The 12,040-nt window shown below is 35.8% G+C and overlaps 1 protein-coding gene across 4 annotated transcripts in view; it reads right to left on the bottom strand.

The window, feature by feature from the left end:
• PCDH15 (protocadherin related 15) overlaps positions 1-12,040 on the bottom strand; it is a 496,526-nt gene that overhangs the window by 194,028 nt on the left and 290,458 nt on the right. For all 4 annotated transcript variants that reach the window (XM_040975792.1, XM_040975791.1, XM_040975790.1 and 1 more), the window contains 2 exons: positions 8,063-8,142; positions 1,080-1,173 (listed from right to left, as the gene is read on the bottom strand). In XM_040975792.1, coding sequence (XP_040831726.1) covers positions 1,080-1,173; positions 8,063-8,142 — 174 coding nt within the window. The remainder of the gene's footprint in view (positions 1-1,079; positions 1,174-8,062; positions 8,143-12,040) is intronic.

A 12,040-nucleotide genomic window follows, 5' to 3' on the forward strand; every position in this document is an offset into this window, starting at 1 on the left:
AAATCACAAAAGTGAATGATAAAAAGTATTCTAATCCAATACCCACATCATTATCTCAAAACTTCAACAATTCTGTTCTTTGTTCTCTGTCCTGATTTTTGAGTGTCAGATAAAGTAGCTTTTCATGACAAAATTTGCAAATTTTTCTTAGCAATTTGTTTCACACAAATTGCTGATCATCGCTGTAAGTAAATTCTTTCTACCTATTGTCTGTCCATTAAATTTCTTATTATATTGAACTTAATTTTACTCTGATACAAAAAGGACTTTAAATGTTTAGATAGTGAACATGTGATCGAAATATGATAATATTTATTTTTATCACATCTTTCATTAGCTCCCTATGTATGGCCATGTAAATGATAAAATGTAGCATAGACAGTCTAAAAAAAACAGTTACTGAAAATCCACATATTGCAATGCTTCGAAATAAGGATAAGCAAAGTTGTGAAGAGGGTGGATCGAAGAATAACAAATGATTTTTAAACATTCAGGAAAGACTACATTATTTATTTATCCTTAAAACATTTTTCGGTCTAGGAGAACTAAAATTTATCTTCTCTATAATTGTGGACCCATCTAAGCCACTTAGACCCATCAGGATTACTCAGGATTCTAAAATGCTGCTTCAAAGTACTGTGCAATCAATGAAACTCGTTTCCTAAGTGCTGAAGATATTTATCTGCAAAATCCAACTCTCCTCCCCACACCCTGGCTTCTGCTAAAATGATTCCACATAAAAGGGGTCCTGATATAGCAAGACTGTTAGAATGCAATTTTGTGATTTTGCGTTAATGACAACTACAACAGTAGGCAGATTTCATTTTCTGGATACGTTGGAGAAGAAGGCTGGTCTCAATTATCTGTTCTGCTAAAATAAATGTTAGAACACCTTCCCTGACACAAAATGTGACTGCTTCTTAAAAACCTTGTTGGAAAAATGAATAATAAGCTGTCGTTCCAGGTAAAAAACATGAATCCATTAATGTAACAAACTTCTTTTTTGGAGCACAAAGACTGTGAGACTCTGCATGTGCTTTATATTATTCTACAAACTCTTTTCCAGAGAGCATACTCACCCCATCTGGCCTGCCATCTGAAGCTGTGACAATCAGGATGTAGCGATCTGTGCTCTCCCTGTCCAGTGCCTTGCCTAATGATAGAATCCCAGTCCTGGTGAGAGAGCAGAGAACATAAATAAGACACAAAAAAAGTGAGAGCTACAGAGAGAAACTTCCTGCTATAGTAAATTACTTCTGGCATTTTTAAAAAATCTTTACTTGTTCTTACCTAATTATTTGAGATGCACATGTTAGGGTTTACAATGGAAATGGAGAATGTTTTAGTAATAATGATTTGTAAAACAGAGTAAGTTAAATGAAATGCTTCTCCAGACTTCCGGAAAAAAATGCAGAACAAATCACCCTCATTAAAAAGAAAACTAACTTCCTTGTAAATACTGTAATAATACTGCTGAATTTCTTAATTCTTCAGTGGTTTTACCATTCTTTAGGAATGGTTTCTTAAAACTAATATATAACAGAGAGATAAAACAAAGAAATCAACAATATTGTGAAGTTAAATAACATACTACTGAATGATTAATGCCTCATTGAAGAACTGAAAATCAAGAACCTTCATGAAGAAAATGATGCTGCTGTATGAGCTACGAGTCACTGAATAATTTAATCAGAAGAAAATGTGTGGAAGAGAACAAACTAATAAAAAAATCAAAATCTATGAAATATAGTTTTCTGATTTTTGTTGATGAAATGTGTCTCTTTCAGGCAACAAATAAATGGGTTTTGTTTTTCAATCCAGTCTACTAATCTATGACATTTGGTTGATGAGTTCAAGCCATTTACATTCATGGTTAATATAAATGGATGGTAATTTGGTCCTGTCATTTTAGCAACAGGCTGTTCACTGTTTTGTGGCTTTTCCTTTAAGGGGATGTATGGTAACTGTGTAATGGAAACTATCATATCTAGTAGCATGTTATTTAACTTAATTTCTATTTTTCTTTGTGTTGTTGAATTTGGATTGTGGCTTTTCATTTAAGGGATGTATTGTAACTGTGTAATAGAGACTATCATATCCAGATGGGAGGATACAATGCAGTATGCATCTCTACTTCCAGACAAAATAGACTCCCACTGAAACTGTTTACTATGTCTTGACAATAGGATGCTGGACTCTCTGTCATTGTCCATGTGTGCAATGATGGACATATGACTGTGTATGAAGAACTATACTATAATTACGATATAGGGGAACTCAGTGACCAGGGAGAGAATCGAGGAGGGGAAAAGGGAATTCCCAGGGCCTGTGGGATTTTGTCTTAAAATGATCATAATAAATAAAGTAAAATTTTGAAAAAGCTAATATATAACATTTTCCAATTTATTATCACATATATGTCATTACAAAAAATAGAACATTTAAATTCCATCTTTGACAAACCCTAAAAATACAACTACTTTTCTTCTCAACAAACTTAAAATAATACAGTGTTATTGCAGCATATTGTAATATATGTAATGTATGTGTGGTATACAATATATGTAACATATTTCAAATTTGTAATCATTGTGATCTTTTCATATAAATACTTTGGATTTACATGTATAACCATGTTTAAATATATAAATAAGAGAGTAATACAACTTTATATTTCATATTTTTTTTTAAAGATTTATTTTTATTATTTTTTCATTGGAAAGGCAGATATACAGAGAGGAGAGACAGAGAGGAAGATCTTCCATCCGATGATTCACTCCCCAAGTGAGCTCAACGGGCCGATACTATGCCGATCCAAAGCCAGGAGCCTCTTCCAGGTCTCCCACGTGGGTGCAGGGTCCCAAAGCTTTGGGCTGTCCTCGACTACCTTCCCGGGCCACAAGCAGGGAGCTGGAAGGGAAGCAGGGCTGCCGGGATTAGAACCGGCGCCCATATGGGATCCCGGGCGTGCAAGGCGAGGACCTTTAACCACTTGCGCCACCGCGCCGGGCCCTCATATTCTTTTTAGGAAAACTATGTGAATTAGGATTCTTTATCTCACAATTCATAGAAACAAAGTTTTGGATACATCAAGAATCTGAAAATTCGGGAGGTTCTTAACTTGCATGTAATGGAAGAAAATATGCATAATGGAATATTATTCAGCTAGAAACAATATTGAAATTCTATTATTTGCATCAGAATGGATGCAGCTGGAGGACTCATGTTTTATGAAATAAGCAGGAAATAATATTAAATGTTCTCTCGTTTGTGGGCTCTAAACAAAGTAAAAAAAAATCCCTAGTCATCTCAATTCTGTTGCAAATACAGTATTTTGTGAAACTTTATTTCAAACTATTGTCAAATTGTCAAAAATCATTTCACTATGGTTTGATTCTTGACTGCTTGATTACACTGCATATGAGTAAAACAGAATCTTGTCATTTTATTATTGCTAATAGTCATTATATTCTGCTGAACTTGGGTCATTTTAGTTATTTGCTGATTGCTTTGTTAGTGCAAATTAATTTGCTTTATCATGCAAATTAAAAACATTATCTGTAAAAATTTTTCAACTGCAGCTTTAAAATAACTCTGGGAAATCAACATTTAGAATAGTTTCATTTTAACATTGAGAAAATTTAAATGGCTTCTTATCTTTCCACTATCTATAACAAATTGTGTTAACAGTCTGATCATTTGCACTTATTGCAGAATAATCTAACATTGTTATTTACATGGTTTTCGAATTGGGTCCAACAAGTATCTCCTGTGGGAAATCATCCCGGGTCTCTGCCTGCTGCCTGGTGGGTGCGACCAAGAGCTTGTCTTATCTAGGGTGTGACTTCCAATCCTGCATATAGATGTGACCTGATATGATTGCAAGGTCAACAGAATTAGGCTTGGGTGAATCAAAAGTGGCTAATTGTTGGCAATAGAAGTCCAGGGTAACAAAATCAGCATCCGACAGTTCTCTCCAGAGCAAAGCATTCAGTCAAGCCTCCAATGAATGGGGTCTCACCTAGACCCAAGGATGATTTCCCACAATTGCCCACGGAACAGAGTACTGCTCAGTGTAATAAAATATAAACATATTTGGTAAATATAAAAACTTGGCTGTTTTTTAATTAATAATATTTTCATTTTAATGTCCATACTTTTGAGAATACTGAGAATAAGGGATGTTAATTTATTCATTCTACATACGGTAAGTTCAAAATCCAAGAAAATGAATGAAAATCAGAATCACATTTATTGTATTTGATTGTGTTGTGCCTGTCAATATGGACGCAAGTTCTAAACATATGGTGGAAGCAAAAAATAACTGGCTTGGTTGTTTGTAATTTTTAAAATATTTTGTCAAAATAACTGAAAAACAATTCCCAGAGCCTGTTCATAATAATCAGGTTTGGATGAGCTTCCTACAACACAGATGGTTCAAATAATCTCATTCCAAAATGAGTTTGAGGAAGAAGAGTTTGACAGCTATTGCTTGTAAGACACTGTTCAAGTAGGTTAAGAAACCTGAAGGTTCAAAACCCAGTTACTATTTTCTGTTTCCCCTGCATGGTTTAATATCTGTTTAATCTTATAATACTCCTTGTATACAGAAAAAACACTAGAAATGTATCTAGTACTGCTACTTAGAACCACAATTTACATAAACAGCTGTTTTTCACATTCTGGTGATTATGACAGATATAGATCTGGGCTTACTTTGTGACCCAATATTGTCGGCAGTTGGATGGCATATTTGAGAGATCAACAAGGAAGGAAACAATAAGAAAAGTCTTTTTAAAAATTAATATTTATCAATTTATTTTGAAAGAGTTACAGAAAGAGATAGAAACACCAATTGTCACAGCAGCTAGATCTGGGACAGACTGACATCAAGATCCAAGAGCTTCATCTGGCTCTCTCACAGAGGTGTGGTATACCAAATGAGGAAGCTAACCTTCACTGCATTACTGAGGTCATTATCAAGGAGCAGGAGGGACAGAAACCAGAGCCGATACAGAAAGTTGGCAATGCAGGTGGCTTTATGTGCTATACCACCTTCTAGAAATCAAAGTAAATGAATAGAAATTGGAGTCATATTTGATACTGCTGCTGACAGACAAGTTTTCAGATGTAATTGAGAATCCTTTTAAAGCATCCTGGAAATAACTGCGGATGAGTCTTGTTTTTTTTTTTTTTTTTTAGATTTATTTATTGTTATTGGAAAGAAATTTTCAGAGAGAAGAAGAAACAGAAAGACCTTCTGTCTGCTTGTCCACTGCCCAAGTGGCCACAATGACGAGCTCAGCCAATCTGAAGCAAGGAGCCAGGAACTTCTTCTAGGTCTCTCACAAGAGCTGCAGGGTTCCAGGGCAAGGCTTTGGTCCATTCCCTCTGCTTTCCCAAGGCACAAGCTAGGAGCTGGATGGGAAGTGGAGCAGCCAGGACATGGGCCAGTGTCCATATGTGATTCCTGCGCCATGCAAGATGAGGATTTAGTCACTGAGCCATTGTGCCATACCCTGATGAGGTGTCTTAAAACCAGGTGGGTAGAATCTATTAGGCTGGGGTACATTGGGCTGTCTTGGGAGATGCCATACACATTGCATGATTTTCCATTTTTTTTAAAAAAAGAATTTTTCCTAAAATATCCAAAACGGTGCTACTTAAATTTAGTGTTGAAAAACACGACGCAGGAATGATGTCACTAAAAATGGTGAGGCAGGCAGCTCCAATAAATAGACTCACCACAAAAACAAAAAAGGATAAATGACAGGTAGATTACATCAACAAAATGCAGTGAGGATCAAGCAGAAATCAAGGTGAAAACAGCAAGGAATGTCATGTTTTTCCTGTTTTTCTGTGCTATTCTTTGACTAGATCAGAGTTTTCTTGAAGACAGCATTCAGCATGATACCCAGGTCATGGTTCAGGGAAGAGCTTTCTTTCTGTGCACATGAAGCTTTGTGGTGGTCTATTGTAGTCTGTCTTGGGCTGTGTAAATAAATGATGCATAACAATAGCATTTGTCTTTGTTTCATGGAATCAGAACTTGAAGTAGAAAAACACTAGAATTCTTTTAATACCTTGTAAGTCAAAAGAACAACAGCCTGTCATCTATGGCAAAAAATTAATGTCAAAGTGCATAGTAGGGTAATAATAATATTATTATAGGGTAATAATATTTATCACTAAGAGGAAATGTTTTCCAAAGTGCACATTTTCTAAAAATATATGAGGAGTCTTAACAGTTTTGCCCTAAATAAGATACTTGGACCCATTACTAAGAAAAATCAGGCTAAGCCCCTGCCTGTGGCACTAGCATCCCATTCGGGCACTGGTTCTAGTCCTAGCAGCCCAATTTCTGATCCAGTTCCCTGATGATATGCCTGGGAAAACAGCAACAAGATGGCTCAAAATGTCAGGCTCTTACACCCGTGGGGGAGACCTGGAGGACGCTCCTGGCTTCTGGCTTGAGACATGTCCAGCTATAGCCTTGGTGGCCATTTGGGGACTAAGTAGGTTATGGAAGATGTCTGTTTCTCTCTGTAGCTGTTTCAAATAAAGATAATTTTTAAATCAAAGGAGAGTACTTCAAAAAGCTTGTGGAAAGAGTTTTAAAAATTTTGCTTGTTTTGGTAAAAACAGAAAACCCTTTGAAGAATGCTCATATATGATAACTTTGTCTTTTTTTTTTTTAACAATTCTAAGTGTATGTGAAGCAGTAAATCTGTATGGCTTTTAATTTATATCTCCCTGATTATGAGACTTATGACCAGGAGGAAGCTTTCATGTGCTCATTAATCATTTGTGTGTCTATTATAGAGATGTCAATTCAAATATTTTATTCACCTTTAACTGGATTATTTTTCTCTTTATTGTTATACCATATTTTTTTTAATGTATTCTCAGTCCATGTTTTGTTTTTTAGAGCTAAAAATGCTTTCTAAAAATAGCACCTGTAAATAGCACCTCAAACAGCCTGTATCACATACAATAAGATATTGTGATGTAACCAAGGAACCAATAATCAATGAGAGCCAGACTGCTTATGATCTACATCAAAAAACTGAAAAGCCTGATATGCTTTTAATACCTAATGTTATTCCACAATGGGTCAGGAGAGCAATCTTCCACCATCTTAGAGTGTGTGAGGAAGATGTTAAGTATAACCTATCAAGATTTATTTAGATTTTCCTGAGATCAATGCAGTGGTTAGCATATTTGTTGAAATATTTACTATTCAGTTGTATATTAGGTTTATATTCTCATTCCTTCAGGGAGTAAAATCCCTCACAATCACAAAGAACATATTAGAGTATAGCAAGAACTCACATGTGACAGCAGTACAACTGCAGCTTGATTTTACAGTGAATAAGCAAATGATCTTGGTAGACCCTGACACTTCCTTTCTATTCCCATTTCTACTTCTCCTGATTTACATTGTGTCTGACATGTTCAAAGAGATCAGTGCAATGTCATGAGTTCTGAATGCCAAGAAGCCTAGAATGGTTATGCATGCTGTTTTGTCTTTCTCCTCTTCTTTGCTCTCCCCTCCTCTTCTCTCCACTTCCTGTTCCCTTCCCTTCCCTTCCCTCCCATATTCTCTTCTCTTCCTCCCTCTCCCCTCCGCTCCCCTTCCCTCTTCTTTCTCCTTTACATATTTTATTTTAGCCTGTGTGAATACGAAGGATAGATATTTGCAGCACCTTCAATATGTTTATAACAAACGTAGCCTTACAATTTCACTTTTTTTTAGAACTGTCCTTGTCACAAAAAGGTGACAATTTTAAGGGGTCCTAATTAATCTCACATTACACATGCAAATAAAGTGTTTCCACCTTGGTGGATTTTACATAGTGCAAGTGCTTACAAGAAATGCATGGTTTTCTGTGTGCTTTTTTTTTTTTGGTTAAGCATTATCCTCCTCTCATTAACATTCATAGAAAACACAGAAAGACACACAAACAGCTGAAGGCCTCTGATTAAAGTCTTCTCTTGTTAAGAACACTGTATTCAAGTTTTAATAAGGGAAAAATCAAGGTAGAAATAATTTTCAACTCACGTTTCTGAAAGATTGAAAACTCGTTGAGGATCTCCATTCTCAATGGCATATGTTATTGCGTCTCCTTCTCGGTCAGTTGCCTTCAGAGAGAAAAGAAATTTCAATTACCATGTAGTTTATATGGCTACTATTCAGTATAAAATAATAGAGAAGCTTAAAGTTAGTAGCAAAAATTAACCATTATACTCTGAATAAGATTAAAGTATTGCTTAGTAGCAAGCTTTTACTAAAATAAGTAATTTAATATCTGTTCCCCAAAGATTTTCTATATGTTTATAAAATCTTATTGTGAGAAATATAGTGATAATTTCCCAAAGTATTATTTATTTAAGTTCCTGAGCTTTATTTTTTTCTGTCTACAGTTTAAACAATGCTTTCTATATTAAAAAAACACAAATTATAGTATCAAGAAACTTTTTTCTTTGTATGCTTAGAATATGTTAATATAGGGCAGACATACTTGAGTACATTTCCATCTACTCCATGTTTCTGATCTAGCTTTCAGCTGACACGCCTGGAAGTCAGTAAATGAAGGTCTGAACACTTGGTTTCTCTCACCCACATGGGAGACCCAGGTGAAGTTCCTGGCTCCTGACTTGTCTAATATAGTTCTGGAACCCACAGACATTTGTAAAATTAACTAACACCTCTCTATCACTCTCCCTTTGCCTCTTCCTCTCTCCTGCTATCATTCTGATATTTATATAAGTAAATCTTAGAGGAAAAGTAGCACAGCAAGATAATAATTCAACTTAGCTTTATGGTTAAGTATCTCAAATCTGTAGACAAAGAGACTGAATTTAAAAACTAAACCCCATTTATTTACTGTGTGATTATTTTTCAATGTCTTCCTTTAGAACATTTTAATAGACATTGAAATGCTCAGTTGCAAAAGTATATGATATGGCACATCAATACAGGAGCAAAAGATTATTTCAATCTCATAGTTAACTGATGAAGATATTGAGGAACTGCCATCCAATGAATTCTAAAAGTTGTTATAAAACACTTTAAAAATAGTGAGAAGTACATATAAGATTCTAAATAAATTAAACAATACATGACATAGGAAATAGCAACACTGAAACAAAATCAAATTGAATTGTTAGAAATGAAGACTTCAATACAACAAATTTAAAAATACAGTAGAATATCTCTGTAATAGAATAAATCAGGCCAGAGAAAGAATTTCATATTTGGAAGATACTACATGGAAAAATGTCCAAACGATCAGAAATTTGAGAGAGGAACTGAGTAAAGCTAAGAAAATCATACAAGAATTATGGGACGCCATCAACATATCAAACAAGAGTCATAGGAATTCCTGAAAATTTGGAAAGAGAGGTTGGGTTGAAAGATGTATTCAACAAAGTAATAAATTAGAACTTCCCCAGCATGCAGAAAGGAAAAGGGATTCAAGTTTAGGAAGGACACAGAACCCAAAATAAACCTGACCAGAAATGATTCTCACCTTGGCACATAATAACCTGACTCTCTTCAGTTCAACATAAAGATACTTAAGTAGCATGAAATATATAACTTTTAGAAGGACACTAATTAGACTCATGGCTGACTTGGTAGAGGAAATTCTACAGGCCAAAAGAGAATGGAATGATTATTCAAGATGCAGACATCTTGTTACCATCATGGAGTGAAAGTGGCAATCAACAAGTCACAAGGCCTCAGAAGATATGCAAATACTTGGATACTGAACAAATGCTGCTAAAAGAACAATGATTTATAGAATAAGTAAGAAAAAACAACATTTGGAATGAATAAAGGCATCAACACAACATACCAGGACATGTGAGACACAGTCAAGGCAGTGCTATGGGATATGTTCATTGCAATTAGTGCCTATATGAAGAAACTAGAAAAGTGCAAAAAGAATCGAACAATACTTGAATTGGATCATTCAGCCATAGCAGGTGGATTTGTCCTTGGCATTCAGGGATAGTTTAACTACAAAAATCAATGAAGGAAATAGACCACATCAATAAATTGAAGAAAAAAAACCCCACCATATTATCAACCAATAAATGCCAAGAAGGAATTTGATATAAATCCAGCACCACTTTATGCTAAAAATCCTAAGCAAGATAGGCATAGAAAGAATATTATATAACACAATCAAAGCGATTGATGAAAAGAAAAACAAGGTCATGATCACACTCAACAGAGAAACACTGAAGCTTTCAGAGTAAGAGATGGACCAGACAAGGTGTCCACTTTCACTACTGCTATTCTACACAGTACTGGAAGTTCCTCACTAAAACTATCAGGAAAGAAAAAAATAATAAAAGGAATTCAAACCAGAAATGAGAAATTAAAAGTATCCTTATTTGCAGGGACATTATTCTACACATAGGAGAACCAAAAGAATTGGAACTCATGAGTTTGGCAGGGTATGAAATCAATGCATTGATGGCCCTCCACGGTAGAAAAAGAAGTTATAAGAACACTTTCCTTTAAAATATTGGAGAGGAACCTTAAATACATTGAAATAAATATAACCAAATATGTGGAATACCCCTATGATGAAAACTAAAAAATATTAAAAAAAGAAATCATTAAATGATGAAGAAATGTACTAGATTGGTACAATCAACATCATGAAAATGCCCATATTACTGATCAATATCAATGCCATTACAATCAACATATCAACATTCTTCTCAAAGCTTGAAAATATTATACAAAAGTTCATCAGTAGGCCTAGTGCTGTAGCCTAGTGCCTAAAGTCCTTGCCTTGCATGCTGTGGTTCATGTACCAACTGCTCCACTTTCTATCCCGCTCCTTACTTGTGGCCTGGGAAAACAGTTGAGGACGGTCCAAAGCCTTGGGACCCTGCACCCAGATGGGAGCCCTGGAAAAGGCTCTGTGCTCCTGGCTGAGGATCAGCTTAGCTTCAGCCATTAGGATCACTTGGGGAGTGAACCAGTGAATGGAAAATCATTATCCCTGGGTCTCCTTCTCTGTAAATCTGTCTTTCCAATAAAAATAAATCAATCTTAAAAGCAAAGAAGTTCATCAGGAAACAGGAGAGAACATGAGTAGGCAAAGCTATATTGAAGAATAAAAATAAAGGTGGAGGAATCACAATTTGAGACCTCAAGACATGCTACAGGGCCGTGGTCATCAGAACCGTCTGGTGCTGGTAGAGAAACAGAGAAGATCAATAGAACAAAATAAAAACCCCAGAAGGGAGCCCACACATATATAGCCAACTCAGCTTCAACATCAGAACTGAAAATAACTAGGGGAAATGTTGGTCTCCTCAAGAAATATTTTTGTGGCAATTGGTATCAGCCTGCAGAAGTGAGAAGCAAGATACAGATATTTCACGTAACACAAAAATCAGCCCTAAATGGATCAAGGACTTCAATCTGCACCCAGAAACTATAACACTGCTAGATGAAACCTTAGGAAGCACTCTTCAAGATACAAGCATTGGTAAAGAGTTCCTAGAAAAGATACCAAAATTATAGGCTGTCAAAGCCAAGATAAACAAATGGGACTGTACCAAAATAAGAAGCTTCTCTACAGCAAAGGAAACGATCAACAATTTGAATAGGCACCTGACCCAATCACACTATACAGCTGATAGGGGACTAATACCCAGCATTCACAAAAAGCTTCAGAAACTGAATGGCAGGAAAACAACCTTGTGAAGAAAAGGGGCAAAGGAAATGAGCAGGCGTTTTTTAAAAAAGTATGTTCAAAGGACCAATCGACGTATGAAAATATGCTCAGGCTCCTACCCATTAGTAAAACACAAATAAAAACCAAATTGAGGTTCCACCTAAATCCTGGGAGAATGGCCTATATTTAGCACTCTATCAACAACACCTCCTGGCAGGGATGTGGGGAGAAGAGTACACTCCTTCACTGTTGGTAGGAGCGTCGTCTAGTACCACCACTGTGGAAGCCAGCATGGAGAGTGCAAAGAGAACTGAACGTTGACCTGCCAAAAGACC

The sequence above is a fragment of the Ochotona curzoniae genome, unplaced genomic scaffold, assembly GCF_017591425.1.
Source record: "Ochotona curzoniae isolate NIBS_2020 unplaced genomic scaffold, NIBS_Ocur_1.0 contig_2692, whole genome shotgun sequence".
Taxonomy (NCBI): Eukaryota; Metazoa; Chordata; class Mammalia; order Lagomorpha; family Ochotonidae; genus Ochotona; species Ochotona curzoniae.